At 37.6% G+C, this 19,725-nt stretch overlaps 1 protein-coding gene across 2 annotated transcripts in view; it reads right to left on the bottom strand.

Annotated features, from left to right (window-relative positions):
- The window catches only part of SYNE2 (spectrin repeat containing nuclear envelope protein 2), a 282,344-nt gene that overhangs the window by 168,685 nt on the left and 93,934 nt on the right, over positions 1 to 19,725 (bottom strand). Inside the window, exons 32-43 of one of the 2 annotated variants that reach the window (XM_042943457.1) lie at positions 15,680 to 15,838; positions 14,875 to 15,036; positions 12,530 to 12,631; positions 10,997 to 11,197; positions 10,493 to 10,664; positions 9,795 to 9,907; positions 7,834 to 8,036; positions 7,035 to 7,154; positions 6,646 to 6,937; positions 5,304 to 5,455; positions 3,422 to 3,731; positions 1,651 to 1,815 (exon numbers count right to left, since the gene is read on the bottom strand). In XM_042943457.1, the coding sequence (XP_042799391.1) occupies positions 1,651 to 1,815; positions 3,422 to 3,731; positions 5,304 to 5,455; positions 6,646 to 6,937; positions 7,035 to 7,154; positions 7,834 to 8,036; positions 9,795 to 9,907; positions 10,493 to 10,664; positions 10,997 to 11,197; positions 12,530 to 12,631; positions 14,875 to 15,036; positions 15,680 to 15,838 (2,151 nt within the window). Of the gene's footprint in view, positions 1 to 1,650; positions 1,816 to 3,421; positions 3,732 to 5,303; positions 5,456 to 5,901; positions 5,934 to 6,645; positions 6,938 to 7,034; positions 7,155 to 7,833; positions 8,037 to 9,794; positions 9,908 to 10,492; positions 10,665 to 10,996; positions 11,198 to 12,529; positions 12,632 to 14,874; positions 15,037 to 15,679; positions 15,839 to 19,725 lie in introns of those variants that run through there. The other variant, XM_042943458.1, reaches the window with a different exon arrangement.

The following is a 19,725-nucleotide window of genomic DNA, read 5'->3' as shown; positions in this document are numbered from 1 at the left end:
AGGGGATGTTGCAATAGACAGGGTGACAAGTACAGGCAGAGAGCCCCTGTTTGCTGAGGGTCTGCCCTAAGGAGGCAATAATGAGGGTCTTGGGGAAGTAACAAACTTTACAGATATTCCAGAGATGAAAGAGACAACATTTGGTGTCTGACTAGATTGAGGGATCTGGGAAAGCGTGGATAACCAGGATTCTGACTTGAACCTTGGAGAGATGGGAGAAATATTCACAGAGTCACAGAATATGGAAGAAAAAGCAGGCCTATTGGGTGGCAGCTGGGAGACGGAGAAAGGGAAGTTGCTGCGTTATTTTCTGGACCTGCTGAACCACAGATAACTGCACGATATCCCAGTGGAGTTTGTCCACTGGGGTCAGAAGACCTGAATTGTAGCCCCTACTCTGTCATTTAACCTGATGACCCTGGAAGTCCCTCATCTCTCCAGAACCCAGCTTATCACGTGTAAAGTGTGGGGTCTGAACTTGATGGCCTCTGAGATTCCTTCTGTCTATATCAGAGGTTCTATGTTAATTTTGTAGCAGGAGCCTGAGCTGGGTTCATGTCTGACACTTTCCTCGGTATCCGTGGAACCCAGACAGTGCCTTGGATATGACTGAGCCCTGAATATTGTCAAATGATCACTGTTAAAAAGGGAGGTAGTCCTGTCACAATATCAGGCCATGGAGGAGAAGGCTTGTGTGATTCCCAGATCCCTAAAAGAAAGAGATGAGGAATTCCCACACTCAGGCCACCAGCGCTGCTCTGAGACTCACCCCATGAAATCTCCAGTTAAGGAGCTGTTAAAGAAAGAGCCGCTTTACTTTGTTTTCTTCTAGAAGTCACCTTGCAGGCCTGCTTGTTGGCAAAGCAGAGAGTGAGAATCCAAGGAACATGTTTTGAGGACGTGGGTAAAGCACGTGTGATCCTCACTGTATAAGGCTCGGTGCTGTTGGACTTTGGGAGGGGATTTTGGAAGCCTTACATCTGGAGACTGCTCTAATTTACAGCGTGAGTATATAGGTTAATAAGGCACAAATTCTGTAACTCCCATCTGCCCCTGATAAAGAATGCGAAACTGAGGCATTTCCCTCCTGGTCTTGCTGCATACTACGCATCCTTTGACTAGTCAGTATCTGCTGGAGTCACATGCAGGCTCTAAAACAAAGATCTCCAGGAGGTACAGACTGGTCACGGGTGGAACTGTCTCTGACGCTCCAGAGTGCAGGGAAATGTTTAAGTCAAATTATAAATAGATTTGGTCACTAAAGAAGAACATCCCGGGGGCGCCTGGGTGGCTCAGTCAATTGAGCATCCGACTTCGGCTTAAGTCATAATCTCGCAACTTGTGAGTTCGAGCCCCGCATTGGGCTCTGTGCTGATGGCTCGGAGCCTGGAGCCTGCTTCGGATTCTGGGTCTCCTTCTCTCTCTGCCCCTCCCCCGCTTGTGCTCTGTCTTTCTCTATCAAAAATAAATAAAATATTAAAAAAAAAAAAAGAAGAACATCCCCATTTTCTATGACTGGCCAGAACTTTAATTAATTAATTTTAATTATCTGAATAACAACTGGATTTCTGACCAAAGACACTGATTTGTTCATCGTAATTAATATTGATTTTGTTTTAATGTCCATCGTGTCTGGGCACTGTTTAATACCTGCAGCTTCTGCAGTTTTTCCTCAGTTGCTATTTGATCCAAAGGCTTATCAGAAAAACTGGCAAGTTCCTTGGAGAGATTGTCCAATGTAGTATTCAGGTCTGTGACGCAAACCTGGTATGAGTGGTGTTCTTGAACATGACCTTCCAATTTTTGCACGGAATCCTAAAAACAAAACCATTGACAATTCACCAATTCTGTCTCTGAATTTCCTCACTCAGAAAATAATTAAATTGTTCATAAACACTTGTCTTATGAAGTTTCATCTGGAAACAGGAATAGGGCCATATAAATTGTCCAGAGTTCTTAAGTAAAGTTTTAGTATTTGCGATATTTCCATGTAAAATCTCCTCCTCCCCACCCCCCCACAAATGGCTTATTGAAATCACATGCTTCTTGGCCTTCATTTCATTCCTAAAGACAATTTACTTCTCAAGAGGTTTACAAAATGTAAAGGCTTCAAATTATATCATCAAATCACAAACATCCATAATAAAGCAGCTCCCTTAATTATCCTTCTTAGTAAAATCAAATACCCACAGTTGTAAATGAGACTATATGAGATCAGCCTAACCTCAGATTCCTTTCCTAAGAATTCAAGTCCAACATTGTGTCTTAGGAAAAAGTAATCCTAACTCGAGAACAAACCCATCTTCAGGTCTGCTTCCTGGAATAAGAAAATAAGGCGGCCACACCTCATCAGAAAAGTAGCAATTATTAAACTAAATAATTTATAGCCAAGTAGGTATCTCTTTACCCCTGCACATGTCCTGCAATCTGTATAAGCAAGACTTCTTACCCACATAACCCTTATATTGATCTAACTTCCCATATGCAAAGAATTACAGACAATTCTCTTACAAGAATACATTCCCTTGTGACAAACTGACATTTATCTCTTAACTCTTTTACTGCAGACTACTCAAGGGAGGGAAACTGATAAGGTTTATACAGAATAATGAATATATAGTTGACCTTAAACAACATGAATTTGAACTATATGGATCCACATATCACAGAGCTTGTACAGTACTGTAAATGTATTTCCTCTTATGATTTTCTTAATAACATCTTCTTTTCCCTAACTTACTATACTGTAAGTAATATATGTTTTAGGTAATATATATGTCATATATTAATATAGATATATAATACATATACAAAATATGTGTTAATCAACTGTTTATGTTATCTGTAAGGCTTCCTCTCAACAGTAGGCTATTAGCAGTTAAGTTTGGCGGGAGCAAAAAGTTATACGCAAATATTCAACTGTAGGAGGGGCTCAGCATCCCTAGCCCCCCACTTTGTTCATGGGTCGCCTGTAAACTATTCCAATGAATAGATGATGGATGAATGGATGGATAGGTGGATGCATGGATAACTTCAACACCATCACCTTCAGAGAGATACTTAAATCTTAACACTTCTGGCCCTTGAAAATAGGAACTTGGATGAGAAAAAAAATAACATAATAATCAAACAATGGCCATTGGATTTCTCTAGCAAAACTGACTGGATTGAGCTCTCTACCCTTACAGAGTCAGTATTTGTATCTAAAAAGGATAAATTAAACATTAAAAGTTTTTGATTTACCAGAAGAACAAAAAATGGTTCCATATACAAATATGACATACTTGTGCATAATTATGACAATCATTAAAAAACTTATTTTGAGGGATGAGCACTGGGTGTTGTATGGAAACCAATTTGACAATAAATTTCATATATTGAAAAAAAAAAACAAAAAAACAACTTATTTTGACCATTTCACCTGTAGTTGCTGTAGAAGACTTTCGTGTAGATGCTTTATCTCCAGCCAAGGCTCTTCACTGAAGTTGGGATTTTTAGTGCATTCTAAGAGGTAACTTCCTTGAGATTTTAACTCTTTTAGCAAGGATGTCAAATCTTGCGCTTTCTGGAGGAATTTCTTATAAATTTTTAACTGAGCTTTCTTCTCCTGCAAACCGTGTTGCAGAGCAAAGCCCACTTCTTGTTTCTTTTTCAGTTCTGTGAGCATTAATCTCAGATCCTCCTTACTTTGCAAATACTTCTCTCCTTCTAGTAGAAGCTTTTCTTGATGGCTAAGTTGTACAAAATATTTTAGAAATGACACTTAGGAAATTGGAATGCTTTTTGCATATTATAGTATAACATACATTACAATAAAAAGCATTAAAATAACACTAATATAAATTATTCCCAACGACTCTTTTGGCAATATAGCATTCTAAATAGCACTAAGGTTAGCTCAGAAACCAAATCAGAAATTATTTGCAGCATTCCTAAAAAAATAGATTTTTGTCACATAATTTGACCTGAGAACAAACACTTAATAATTTAGATTCTAAACCATTCCAGTTTTTGCAGCCGCTCTGGAAAAGTGTGGAGGTTCCTCAAAAAATTAAAAATGGACCTACCCTATGACCCAGCAATAGCACTGCCAGGAATTTACCCAAGGGATACAGGAATACTGATGCATAGGGGCCCTTGTACCCCAATGTTTATAGCAGCACTCTCAACAATAGCCAAATTATGGAAAGAGCCTAAATGTCCATCAAGTGATGAATGGATAAAGAAATTGTGGTTTATATACACAATGGAGTACTACGTGGCAATGAGAAAGAATGAAATATGGCCCTTTGTAGCAACATGGATGGAACTGGAGAGTGTTATGCTGAGTGAAATAAGCCATACAGAGAAAGACAGATACCATATGGTTTCACTCTTGTGTGGATCCTGAGAAACTTAACAGAAACCCATGGGGGAGGGGAAGAAAAAAAAAGAAAAGAAAAAAAGGAGGTTAGAGTGGGTGAGAGCCAAAGCATAAGAGACTCTTAAAACCTGAGAACAAACTGAGGGCTGATGGGGGGGTGGGAGGGTGGGGAGGGTGGGTGACGGGTATTGAAGAGGACGTCTTTTGGGATGAGCACTGGGTGTTGAATGGAAACCAATTTGACAATAAATTTCATATATTAAAAAAATAAATAAAATAAACCATTCCAGTTTTTGTTGTGCTTAAATATAATTATGTTATCTTATATTTTTCTTGTTCATATAAGTAAAACAAATAATCATTCAGTATATTAACCAACTAACTAGTTTATGCTTAAATTTAGTTTTGATCTGCTTGTCTTCCTCGAAAAGATCTAAAATTCACATCTCCACTAAAGAGTAAACATGTTATTTAACATGTGATATGAATTAAGAATTTTCATCAGAATTACATCCACTGAATTCGGACAACATTTATAATGTTTACACACTTAAGACTTTCTTGGAATATATATTTAAAGGCATAATTATTCTACAGTAATACCATGCTGACTCTGAAATTGTCTGGGGGAAGGGGGTTTTGGTAAGAAGCAGAGCGTTGAAAGTAGAATGGGAGACAATGCTAATTTGTTACCAAGAGCTCCATGGGTTGATGAACCAGCCAAAGTAAACATTGTCACAGAGTTATGACAGCAAGTGCTTCCTATCTGATCCCGAGAACTATTCATCTTCATTTCTGCCTCTGACATTGTGAATGCCCCTGACATTACTGCCTTTCTCTCCAACAGATATTATATCCAAACCCAGGAGGCAGACAAAACATACTTGTTATGGCTTCACCGGGCAATGAAAAGGCGTGAAAGTGAAGGCATGTCCTTTACCTTAGATACGTGTTGGCTAAATGGATTGTGTTGTCCCACTGGTTCTTGATATCAGTAAGGGTCTTTGGAGCCAATGGAGCCTTGCTGCTCTCAGCCTGACTCATGATGGTCTGTATTTTAGCGTCCCCTTCAGGCTTTAGCAAAATGATTTCCTGAAGTAAAGAAAGATCTTAGAATCTCATTTGCATTACTTAGAGGAAGTACATATGATACCTTTTTATTTATAAACATTATATTTAGATTCCAATTGCAGAGTAGATTTCAGAAATACCTTTTCATTTTTTACGTTGCCTAAAAGATAATGATACCTCCTTACATTATACAGAATTGGTTCTCCGTAAGTATTTGTCAGATTGCTCTTGCTGCATTCCTGCTCTCCTCTTGATTTTCAACTGCCTTCAAATAAGTTATATGCCCAAAAGACCCTGGAAAATCCTTCCTTCTATCCACTCAATTATTTATAGATAGAGAGTTAAGGAAACAACCTGAACAAGACATTTTTATACACCCAAAATGAGACCTAGGGCTTCCCACAGGAAAACGCAGTGCCCCATGTCAACTCTTGTCTCTCCACTACAACATAATTCATTCCCATTACCTGGTCTTCTCTTTCCCTCCTTTGCTCTAACAATCACGTTCCTCCCTTCTTGGAAATACTACTCCAGATTCACCTCCCCTGGAAAATCTTTCACGTACAATCCCAAATGATTCCAATTACTTCAGTAAGCCTTACCAACTCTTACAGCTCACTATTCAGAACCATTTCTTCCTGTAATAATGCTTCGATTGTGATTTCAATCCTTCTGGGTTCCTTTTAAGCACATGGGCTTCTGTCCCCTGCATTTGTAACTAACAAAGCCTTTTGAATCTCTCCTTAGATAAAAAGTGGGCTTAGAGGAGCTTGGGAGTTCCTTGCCCTCTGCAACCCCCTCGGCATGTCATAACCTTTATAAACTACTCAATGTACTCGATATCTAATAACCTTTTGAACCATACATATTTGCTCTGAAGAAGAGGTCCTCTCCAGCCCCGCCTTGACATTGCAGATATGTCTTTGTACTGACATAAGTTCTTTTTATGTCCTAGCAAACTCCCACCGGCCACAGCTCCATACGTACTGCCCTTAGAAAGAGAGAATACACCTTCTCTCTTCTGTCTGCCTTAAAATAATTTTAGATCCATCACAGCTCTTCTCTCTTGTAAGCTCAGTCATCTGAATGTCCTCAGCCATTCCACAGTAATCCTATTTTCCATTAAGAAACAAATCTTTGCAGTTTTCCTGTAAATCTTTTAAAAATTAGAGTTCATTCTGACCTCCGAAATTTAGTTTCCACAGTTATACCTTTATTTTTTGGATTCTTTCCTCAAGCGGCATTTTGCCTTCAGATGAATTCAAAACCATAAGGGACTCTTTAATCCCCGCTATCCAATGAATTACATCATGTGCAAGATCATTAAAGCTCTGGTCCTCTGTAGGAGGTAACTTATCCTCTTCATCAATTTCACATAATTGTCTCAAAAATGTCTGGTATCTATCAATCAAATGTGTTGATTCCATTATTATTTCTTCTTCTTCAGTAAGCCCATATTCCTTCAAAGAATTGTTCAGCTGGGCCATAGATTCAAATTGTTCCCTGAAAATTCCAAACATCATCGAAAGTTTAGAGGAGCCACAATACCATGTAAGAAACCATGTTGGCAGAAAATATATTCATACAGGATTAGCTATACCTTTTTCTAGCTACAGCTTCGCAAAATAGCTCAGTTTTCTCTCCTGGTTTTTCCAGTGCTTTCCATTTCTCTTCTTGACTGGTCAACCATGTGCTCAGATTTCTGTGGTCATCCTGGAGACTAACAGAATATTACATACGTTAGAATATAAAACAAGCAAAAAGTGTTTTTATGAAGAGAAGGTTGGCATGGATTTTGTAAACCAATCAGGCTTTTACTACATTTTTTTTTTATTCTTTGGTGAAGAATTAATTCGCAACATTAAAATCCGAACAACAGTAGCCTGTATTATAGTAGGATTCTATAGGGGCGCCTGGGTGGCTCAGTCGGTTGAGCGTCCGACTTTGGCTCAGGTCATGATCTCGTGGTCCATGAGTTCGAGCCCCGCGTCGGGCTCTGTGCTGACAGCTCAGAGCCTGGAGCCTGTTTCGGATTCTGTGTCTCCCTCTCTCTCTGACCCTCCCCCATTCATGCTGTCTCTCTCTGTCTCAAAAATAAATAAATGTTAAAAAAATATATATAGTAGGATTCTATAAAGCAACGAGCTACGCAAACATATCACAAAGAACAGGAAACAAAACATTTTTTGGACTCTCCCCTGAACTACTGCCATATTAAATAATTTGAAGAATTCTCTCAACTTCTATCTTCCTAGGGTCAAACTTAGATTTGAAAATGTATATTTTATTTGTGAAATTTGTGTGTATTGTACCTCCCCATGCTAGCTGTACTGATGCACAAAACGTGTAAAGAGATCATTAGAAACATATGTTATTTAGCTATCACCTTTACTTCCTACCTCAGTAGCTGCTGCAAGCAGGCATTCAGCTCCTTTGTTCGTGCCTGGCAAATGGACTCCATTTTTTCTAATTCAATTTCTTGATTTATAATCCAACTGTGAAGCTCCTTAACGTGTGCTTTGGGCAGATGCTTCTTCACATGATTTAGTACAGTTCCCACCTGCTGTGTTTTACTGCCTCTTCCTTCAAGAGTTAAGAAATCCTTAAGGAAGACAGAAAGTCAGTGATGCTCTACTGGCAAGCTGAAGTGTGGTCTCTACCACCCCTGTAGCACTTTTCCAAGCCGGTACGTAGACATGTCACCTTTCTAACATCCTATACGAAAGAAAAGCTATGGAGATATGGCTAGCGCCAATGGCAAATGACCAAAAGATAATTTACATTAGTTGTAGAATGTGTGTCTGCATCTGAATTGCTGGACATGACATCAAGCAAAATAATGCTTGTTCATGAAAGTCAGTAGGAGTAAGACTGGGGAAGCTGCATTTTTCTTTCCCGACTCTGCTCAGCTTCTAAATACTTGCTCCCCTCGGGTAATCAACATGTAAAACTACACAGACTATTCTCTATTTAACTCTGTCCAAATAAGAATTTTATTTCAATGTTTGTGTTTCAAGGTTTGAGCATCATTTGTTAAGGCCATGCGATGGACAAAGTTAAAGGCAACAACAACGACAAAAAGTCAGGACTTAAACTAAAAAAGAAGAAAGGCAATTCTACCAATAAAGAACAGTATCAGCAAAGTAAAGAATCAAACAAGGAATACTTAGTGCCACTCATAAGCTTGAGAGCATGACTCATCATCAAACTACAGTACTAGACAGTCTTCAGTCAGAGAAAGACAAATATCATACGATTTCACTCATATGTGGAATTTAAGATACAAAACAGATGCACATAAAGGAAGGGAAGGAAAAATAATATAAAAACAGGGAGTTAAACCATAAGAGACTCTTAAATACAGAGAACAAACTGAAGGTTGCTGGAGGGGTGTTGTGTGGGGGGATGGGCTAAATGGGTGGTGGGCATTAAGGAGGACACTTGTTGGGATGAGCACTGGGTGTTATAAGTTAAGTGATGAATCACTAAATCCTACTCCTGAAATCATTATTATACCATATGTTAATTAACTTGGATTTAAATTAAAAAAATTAAAATAAATTCATACAAATAGTGCTTAAAAAACAAAAGGCTAACCCTCCCTAAAAGTACTAGACAATCTAGCCTAAAGTGATGAAGATTTAAGGTGCCATATGCATTTTAAATGCCTGCATGCACATTACCTTTTATTCCAAGGTGCCCTCCACTACCCTCCGACCAGCTACATGAAAGTCCAAATGAGACTGTTAAAAGAAATGTTACTCAGAAAAAACTTAACAGAAAGTCAAGAGACCTCTCTCAAGAAAGTAAAGAGACTTTGGGGCTCCTGGGTGGCTCAGTTGGTTAAGTGTTCGACTCTTGATTTGGGCTCATGATCTTGCGGTTTGTGAGTTTGAGCGCGGCATTGGGCTTTGAGCTGACAGTGGGAAGCCTACTTGAGAGTCTGAGTCTCTCTCTCTCTCTCTCTCTCTCCCAACCCCAAAATAAATAAGTAAATACTAAAAAAAAAAAAAAAAAAAAAAAACAAAAGGAAAAGTCAAGGGACATCCAAGTCCACATTAGGCAAAGCCTTTATTTTGTATGAAATATGATTTTACCAAAACCGGATTCACCAGTACACCCTGTTAAACAGCATCTTAGAACAGGTGTGAAAACAGAAATTGCTTAAGTGCCTTGCACCCTGATCCCGTAAATATGGAGTTTCAAAAATTTGGGAAAAAGTCGGTTATTTGGAAACATTATCTCTATGTAGAGAAACGAGCAAGTCAAAGTAATTATTATTTTATCTAGTTAAATACAGTTCTATGCCTCTAGTATGTTAGCTTTGATAAATTTTGATTAAAATTTACATATATCTTACAGAAAGTTTTTGCAGCTTTTGTTCCACACTCTTTTTTGTTTCTGATGATTCAAAACACTCCTTAAGGTTCATTTTAATGTTGCCAAACCAGTCATTAAAGTTCTTGCACTGATCTGTAGGAAAAAACAAAAGAAGCTATATCCATTCAAGGAAGACTTTAGACCCCTTGTTAAAGTGAGAGGCTTTGAAACTCGCTTCACATAACGTGTACAACAAGTCATTGTGTAAGGTGGTAATAAGTTGAAGCCAAATTTGGAGGTTAATAGATTTCTCAAAAGTAATTACGGTATATTTTCTATACCCGACCTCCTTTCCAAGCACACAGTACCCCCACAGACACTCGTAGGGACAGCATGCTCACAGGCACTTCGCCAGACTCACTCACCACAGTGAGCAGGTCGAATGTGAGGATGTTGGTGACCTTCCTTCATGAAATAAAGATTTGGGACTTGAAAGAAATAGATGTTATATGATAGGCGTATAGATCAGTGAGTGCTTCCCCCCAAAAGATTTATGTGAATAAATCCTAAATGAATAAGTACATAAATAAATCCTTTTCCTTAAATAGAATCTCTGCAACCATCTCTCAGTGAAGTTTAGATAAGCCTTCATGTTCGCAATATTTATTCATACTTCAAGATTCCCAGAAAAAACAGTAATGCGCTCACCATTCAATAACTCACTATTCAATAACTTACCATTCAATAACTTAGAAAAGTGATCTTGCAAAACACTTTTTTTGGTATTAAATAAATCACTGACACTTTCATATTGCTTTTTTAATTCAGAGAGTTCAGGAGTCAGACAACCTATTTGATTCTCCAGTAACATCATACTGTGCTTTTGCTGTAGGATTTGCTGTTGTATCTCCTAAATACATAAACAAACAACCATTAAGTCTCAAAATGCGTTCAATTTACACATAGTAGAATAGATCTCCATTGTTTTTATAAAAATCTAGATGATTTTTCTGTTGAGTGGATTCACTTTATCTTAGCCAGTAAATGTATACTGCAACACAAATTAACATCAAATAATTACTGCCCTCAAAGCGATTCAACTAAATACACACAAATTGTTTTTCCCCCAACTTTCATTTTTTTGAATAGTTACTACTTTTCATTAACTTCAAGAGGCCAAAGTCATCAGAAATAAGCGTGAAAATAAATCTGAACCACAGAAGAGAAGCAGCTGGGACATACCTCTAGTTTAGTAAAGATCTCTAAGCTGTCAGAAGGAGACAGGGCTTTTAACAGGGACTCAGTCATTCCGATCTGAGTCTTGGCTTGGTCGAGATCCTCCCTTAGCTCAGCTGTATGGCCACTGAGCGCAGAGCAGTTGGATTCTCCTGTTAAATGCATTTTTACATTTTCTATCTTGTTTAAAACAGAGGACTCCATGACCTGAAATCATGATATATATGAAGTCAAATTAACAAATTTATTTCGCTAGATTTTAAGACAACTGCATTGCTAGAGAATGAGTTGAGACGTTGAATTAATTCCTCATTGTTCTACATCACTGATACAATTTAAATTGTTTCAAAAAGAATAACATGAAAAACTGAGACTGACATTCTGTCTTTGTTCTAAAAAACTAATTTGTGGGCTGGGTGGGGGGGCGGTGGTGGTGGGGGGAATGTGCCTGGATGGCTCAGTCGGTTAAGTGTCTGACTCTTGATTTCGGCTCAGGTCATGATCTCACAGTTTGTAGTTCGGGTCCCACATCAGGCTCTGTGCTGACGGCTCAGAGACTGGAACCTGCTTCCGATTCTATGTCTCCCTCTCTCTCTGCCCCTCCCCTGCTCATGCTCTGTCTCTCTCTCTCTCTCTCTCTCAAAAATAAATAAATATTAAAAAAAATACAGAAAAGTAAATAGCCAGCATTTATTGAGCATTTATTATGTCCACAACAGCATTGCGGTAAGCACCTGATGGACAAAATTCAGGCTTTAGAATGTTAACTAACTTGACTTGCCCAAGATCATAAAGCTAGCTGATGACAGAGCTGGGACCTCACCCAGAAAGTCTGACTCCAGAGCTCATACTCAGCCACCATGTGCTCTACCTAAATAAAAATTGTAACAAATCTCTTCACACAACAGAAAATCACACTTTGGTCCATCTCCCTGCTTCCTCCATCTAGCAATTAATAAACAGAGAATCACACGAGTCGTATTCTCCTTCTTATGGCCAAAGGACACTCAAGAGGAAACCCTTCCTTCAAACAGAAGCATGACAATATCTCCAGCTCCACACAAGAGGCCTGGAAATAAGTTAAAACACTAAAAAAATATATACTTTAAACAAACATAATCAACTATGCCAAGTATTAAAAATTCAGTTGGACTTAATATAGGAATTGAATAAAGATGAACTAAATAATGATCCTAATTTTACTTTATGATTTTTTAAAAATTTTTTAATGTTTATTTGTTTTTGAGAGAGAGAGAGAGAGAGAGAGAGACAGAGTGCAAGTGGGAGAGGGGCAGAGACAAAGGAGACACAGAATCTGAAGCAGGTTCCAGGCTCTGAGCTGTCAGCACACAGCCCAACCCAGGGCTTGAACCCACAAGCCATTAGATCATGACCTGAGCCGAAGTTGGACGCTTAACTGACTGAGCCACCCAGGCGCCCCCTAATTTTACTTTAGGTTTAAGATTTAGAATGCTGGTTTATGGACATGAGTTACTTCAGAGTGCTTTAATTGCAACTGTTAAATAAAAATTCTCTTACCTGCAATTCAAGAGGCGTTTCGCTGCTTTGAAGGAGAAACTGTATTTTAGCCACTCTTTTAGAAAACTCTGAAGATTTTTGTTCGTGGACTTGTAACTCTTCCTAAAACATAATATTAGTGGATAATACCTTTTTATCTTATACCTTATTTTCTGGTACTCATGATTATGATTATTAACATACAGAAACCGAGAGAAACTTTGGATTTCCCCAAATCCCTTGTTTTTTGAACGAGTCCTGGGAGTCACAAACCCAAGTGGCTTTATGAGCCAGGAAAATGTTATAATTGAGCAAAGCATTCCAGTTAGAAGACGACAGAGAGGGGCCAGGCTTGTGCTATACCAGAATGCAGTGCCTACATCAACATGTCATACATCTGTACATATAAACTGTGCCCGCATGTGCACGCGCACGTGTGCAAGCACACTACACACACACACACACACACACACACACACACTGTTGGCAGAATTTGGCTCACAGGCTGGCAGTTTACAGTCCGTAACTTCAAAGTTTTAAACAACCTGCATTTCAAGGCATTTTTAAGGAACTTGTTCATTTACACCTAGAAAATGATAACTTCTATCATCATATACACAGGAAACTCGTAAATCTCTACACTTTCTGGAAACCTTTTCCAAGTGTATAAAAGTGGATATGTGAATTTAAGAATGAATAAAATAACAAAGATTAGAGGAAAAAAAATGAGACGGGAAGCATTAGACCTGGCATACTGTAAAGGCTTCATGTGCACATACATACACTTTTCTGTTACATTGGACCACATATAATTGCCAATATTTGAATGTTTTCTGACCTACAAAGGTAGAGATTTTATATGATCCAAATGAATAATATATAAACAAACAATTAGAAAAAAATTCTTCCTAGTGTTAAAATAGATAAATTCTTTCCAAATGGCAAAACCTGAGATTACTGTTTTAAAAACTAGCCTTTTTTGAAGACAGATACCATATGTTTTCACTCTTAATGTGGATCCTCAGAAACTTAACAGAAACCCATGGGGGAGGGGAAGGAAAAAAAAAAAACAAACGGCTAGAGAAGGAGGGAGCCAAAACATAAGAGACTCCTAAAAACTGAGAACAAACTGAGGGTTGATGGGGGGTGGGAGGGAGGGGTGGGTGAGTGATGGGTGTTGAGGAGGGCACCTGTTGGGATGAGCACTGGGTGTTATATGGAAACCAATTTGACAATAAATTTCATAAAAAAATAAAAAAAAAAAAAAAAGAAGAAGAAGCTCTATAAAGATTCTGATACTCGGCCTGGTATTTTTTTCTAATCTTTCGGAGGGAGAGACTGCTTGATTCAAATTATGAAGGTTGTTCATACTCATGATCTAGATCAGGGGTTAATAGTCTAAGGGCTGGTAGTCTGTTTTTATAAATAAAGTTTTATTGGAACCCAGTTACTTTCAAGCATTTATGTACCATCTATGACTGAGTGCTTTTATGCTACAACAGCAGCATTAATCAATTGTGACAACTGTGACCAAATGATCTACAAGCTTAAAATATTTACAATTTGGCCCCTTAAAAAAAAAAAATCTGCCAACCCCTGAGACAGGGGTTCCCACTTGGGAAAAATTATGCATTTGGTGGGGTGTCTTCCAGGAGTTATTAATGTTGCTTATACCATACAATGCTTCTGATAGTCTGGTGAATCCTGTGGACCCTTTGCATAATAATAATATTTATTTATTTATTTATTTATTTATTTATTTATTTATTTTTGAATGCATAATAATATTTTAAAAACAAAAGATAAATTATGTAGAAATATAAAGGAAAACAATTATATTGACTTACAGTTATCAAAGTATTAAAAATAACTTATGCTATAGTAATATGTATGTTTCTATATTAATACCTTAAATAATAAGATCTAGCAGTGACCCTACTCACAGCCATAATTTCAAAGTAGTGAAAAGGGTAATAGTTACAACTAGATAATGACCCCCAAATACCTGTTACTTTCTTGATAACAAAGTCACATACAATGTTCATCCTGCTATGTTTGTTGACTATATTCATAACTGAAACACATTATATTTTGATTAGACATTCAGAAAGATAAAGATGCAATTTTTCCCATATAAGGTCATTTTATCCACTAACCACTGGGGTGTCTGTGAACCCCAGATTAATAATACCTGCTAACATCTTCCTACATATCAAAGGAAACAAGAGAATTGCGGTCCCACTCAAGGGATAATGAAAGAAATAAAACATTTCTTGGTGATTTCTCTACACTGCTTCAAGAAAGCAAGCTCGATATTCAATGTCAACTGTGTACAAAAAGAGCATACATTTTATCTGTTAAATTACCTTCAGCTTTTCTCTTTCTTCTTCAGTCAGTTGATGTAATTCCACTTTTCGAAGGACCTTTTCAGTCCACTCATCAATGACATTTTTTAAGTTAAAAAGCTTGTCCCACAAAGCTAGAGCTCGACCAAGATTTTCATAGTAGTCTTCGGTTTTTTCATTTATCTGCCATAATTAAAAAATAGAAATAACACATTTAGTGGTAAAAAAAAAAAAAAGTATGAAAACCATTGTTTCAGTCACACATTATTTTAAAATAAAAATTTGCCTTTGCTTGTTGAACAATTTGCTTTATTTATCAACAACAAAAAAATGTGCTTGAACACATAACATAGTTCTTTCTTCCACAAAAAAAAAAAAAACAACTTTGCTGCCACTTACAGGCAACTGAAAGCAACGTCTTCCTAATTTCTAACCCGCAATAAATTAAAGGTGTTTTTAAAAACTCAGATGAAAATATAACACAAATTCTTAATTTGTAATTCATAACAATATAACTATTACTCAACTAAAACTGTATTAAATATATAGTTGAGCATGAATATCCTGCACAAATGGTTAATATATTAACTACTTTATTTTAAATAAGTTGCGTATGTGCTTTTATATCTGCGTGTATAGACCCATTTGTTAGTAGCATCTAACTCTGCAGGTAAAATTAATAATTCCTAAGTCATAAATTTTATATTTGAACATTTTTACAATGAACCCTTTTGAACTTTGTAATTAGATAAAAATACTAAAGATACAACAGAGAAGATCGATTTGTTATCAAAGAGAATTTTTGGTGAATTAAATTGTCACTCACATCAAGCCATCTATCCACAATAATATTAGCTTCTTTCTCAAAAGGAGGCTCTTCAAAACTTCTCATTTTATTTAGATGAAATTGTAGGTTTCTACAGACCTGGTTAATCTTGTCTACAACTTCTAAATGTTCATTAAATTCTTCTTTGACAATTTCAATCTGTAAAAAAAGTTAGGTTAACACATTTTTGATAGATTTACATAGAAAAATTAGTAAGAACCAAAATTCTATTATTGGCTATTCAGCTTAAAAACAATATCATAGGGACACCTGGGTGGCTCAGTTGGTTAAACGTTGGACTCCTGGTTTTGGCTCATGGCAGAATCTCTTGCAGTTTGTGAGTTTGAGCCCTGCATTGGGCTCTGTGCTGACAATGCAGAGGCTACTTAGGATTCTCTCTCCCCCTCTCTCTCTGCCTCTCCTCCCCCTCACCTCAAATAAATAAATAAACTTAAAAAAAAAAAACCCACAACATCATAACAGAGGATACTCTGTATTAATACCTTATATTAATACTTTAATATGTACTTTGTACATTATCTTTTCTAAAGCAGGTTGTTATTTTCCCACTTTCTCAATAAAAAGTTTTTAGAATCCTAACCATCTCATTTACCAGTAATCCTACACCAAAATTTCTTCCCACTCTGCATGATGAAATAATTGTAATAATCTAAAGCCATGTTTCCTGTCCAGGTGAAATAACAGTCTACAAAAAAACAAAACAAAACAAAAACCTTCATTCAATAGTATAAAAAAAGGCAGTTCCTAGATTCCTCTAACAGTAATCATCTGTGGAAGTTGAAGAACCATGCTCATCTGAATAAAACAGAACTCTAATATATCTTTAATACATCATTTCTTGCTTTCTTTCTTTATTTCAGAGAGAGAGAGAAAGAGAGAGAACAAGCCGGGGAGGGTCAGAGAGAAGGAGAGAAAGAATCCCAAGCAGTCTCTGCAACATCAGTACAGAGCCCGATGTGGGGCTTGAACCCATGAATTGTCAGATCATGACATGAGCCAAGATCAAGAGTTGGACACTTAACTGATTGAGCCACCCAGGTGCCCCCCAATATCATTTTTTTCAATATATGAAATTTATTGTCAAATTGGTTTCCATACAACAGCCAGTGCTCATCCCAAAAGGTGCCCTCCTCAATACCCATCACCCACCCTACCCTCCCTCCCACTCCCCATCAACCCTCAGTTTGTTCTCTGTTTTTAAGAGTCTCTTATGCTTTGGCTCTCTCCCACCCTAACCTTTTTTTTTTTTTTTCTCCTTCCCCTCCCCCATGGGTTTCTGTTAAGTTTCTCAGGATCCACATAAGAGTGAAACCATATGGGGGCGCCTGGGTGGCTCAGTCGGTTAAGCGGCCGACTTCGGCTCAGGTCACGATCTCACGGTCCGTGAGTTCGAGCCCCGCGTCGGGCTCTGGGCTGATGGCTCGGAGCCTGGAGCCTGCTTCCGATTCTGTGTCTCCCACTCTCTCTGACCCTCCCCCGTTCATGCTCTGTCTCTCTCTGTCTCAAAAATAAATAAACGTTAAAAAAAAAAATTAAAAAAAAAAAAAAAAAAAGATTGAAACCATATGGTATCTGTCTTTCTCTGTATGACTTATTTCACTTAGCATCACACTCTCCAGTTCCATCCACTTTGCTATGAAGGGCCATATTTCATTCTTTCTCATTGCCACGTAGTACTCCATTGTGTGTATAAACCACAATTTCTTTATCCATTCATCAGTTGATGGACATTTAGGCTCTTTCCATAATTTGGCTATTGTTGAGAGTGCTGCTATAAACATTGGGGTACAAGTGCCCCTATGCATCAGTACTCCTGTATCCCTTGGGTAAATTCTTAGCAGTGCTACTGCTGGTCATAGGGTAGGTCTATTTTTAATTTTTTGAGGAACTCCAACACTGTTTTCCAGAGTGGCTGCACCAATTTGCATTCCCACCAACAGTGCAAGAGGGTTCCCGTTTCTCCACATCCTCTCCAGCATCTATAGTCTCCTGGTTTGTTCATTTTGGCCACTCTGACTGGCGTGAGGTGATATCTGAGTGTGGTTTTGATTTGTATTTCCCTGATGAGGAGCGACGTTGAGCATCTTTTCATGTGCCTGTAGGCCATCCGGACGTCTTCTTTAGAGAAGTGTCTATTCATGTTTTCTGCCCATTTCTTCACTGGATTATTTGTTTTTCGGGTGTGGAGTTTGGTGAGCTCTTTATAGATTTTGGATACTAACCCTTTGTCCGATATGTCATTTGCAAGTATCTTTTCCCATTCCGTTGGTTGCCTTTTAGTTTTGTTGATTGTTCCCTTTGCTGTGCAGAAGCTTTTTATCTTCATGAGGTCCCAATAGTTCATTTTTGCTTTTAATTCCCTTGCCTTTGGGGATGTGTCAAGTAAGAAATTACTGCGGCTGAGGTCAGAGAGGTCTTTTCCTGCTTTCTCCTCTAGGGTTTTGATGGTTTCCTGTCTCACATTCAGGTCCTTTATCCATTTTGAGTTTATTTTTGTGAATGGTGTGAGAAAGTGGTCGAGTTTCCACCTTCTGCATGTTACTGTCCAGTTCTCCCAGCACCATTTGTTAACCCCCAATATCATTACTAACATGGAAGGTAAAATACTGTATTATCAAAAGGCCGATGGTCTTAAACTACAAAATAAAATGTGAGTGTTGACGAATGTAATGTTTCACTCAGCTTTCCAGTCTTACCTGAGCATTTTTAACAACAATATAAAATTGAAAATAGATTTCTGATAGGCAAACACCTAAAAAAGTATACACTGCAGGGGACTTCCATTTCTGGAAATATGGAGTAGACATAATTTTCCCTATTCTTCCTATTAAGTACAACTAAAATCCCTGGATATCATATAAGAAACAAACTTAGTAAGAATGAAAAGTGGAGAGAGAGTTCAAGAGGTGGAGAGTTCAAGACCAGCTCCTGAACACCAATTTGGTGGTAAGTTCCCTGAATTTTCTTTTTCCCTTAGATAGATAGATAGATAAAATTTATATGGCATGCTGAACAAACTAGAAGACCTAAAACATTTGAAAAAGAAGAAGAAAGTAGGAAGAATTGGTCTACTTGATTTTAAGACTTATCATAGAGGCACAGTAATAAAGATAATGTGGTCTTGGCAAAGAGATAGACACATAGATCAATGGAAAAGAACAGTGAACTGGAGGGAGACCCAAAGAGTTTGCCCAACTGATTTTTGACAAAGTGCAAAAGCAATTCAATGGAGGAAAGAGAGCCTTTTCAATATATGGCACTGGAGCAACTAGACATCTACAGACCTAAGTCTCATACCTTATATAGAAACTTACTCTAAATGGATGACGGGCTCAAGTGTAAATCATAACACCATAAAACTTTTAGGAAAAAAAATACGAGAAAATCTTCAGGATCTTGAGCTACACGAAGACTCTTAGATTTTAACACCAAAAGTACAATGCATGAAAAGAGAAAACGATAAACAGTACTTTACTGAAATGAAAACCTTTTGCTTTGCAAAAGACCCTGTTATGAGGATGAAAAGACAAGCTCCAGTTTAGGAGAAAGTATTCGCAAATCGCCTAACAAACGGTTAGTATCTAGAACATAAAAAGAATGCTCAAAACGCAACAGTAACAAAACAAAACAAATCTAATTAGTGTAAATAAGCAAAAGATATGAAGAGATAATTCCCCCAAGATGACACACAGATGGCAAAGAAGCACGAGAAAAGATTATCAATACCATTAGCAATTAGGAAGATGCAAATTAAAACCATAATGTGATACCACTACATACCTATCAGCATGAGTTAAAAAAAAAAAAAAAAATTGAGACAGCATCTAATGCTGGCAACGATGCAGAGAAACTGGATCATTCCACAATGCTGGTGGGAGCAGTTGGGCAGTTTCTCTAAAAACTAAATACACGATTAACATACAAGCCAGCAACTGCACTCCTACGCAGTTAACCCTGAGAAATAAAAACTTACATTCACATAAAGACCCCATATATGAATGTGTTTATAGCAGCTTTACTTGTAA

This window comes from Panthera leo, chromosome B3 (assembly GCF_018350215.1).
Source record: "Panthera leo isolate Ple1 chromosome B3, P.leo_Ple1_pat1.1, whole genome shotgun sequence".
Lineage (NCBI taxonomy): Eukaryota > Metazoa > Chordata > Mammalia > Carnivora > Felidae > Panthera > Panthera leo.
Note: the sequence above shows the minus strand (reverse complement) of the source record. Positions and strands in the feature narration are given on the sequence as shown.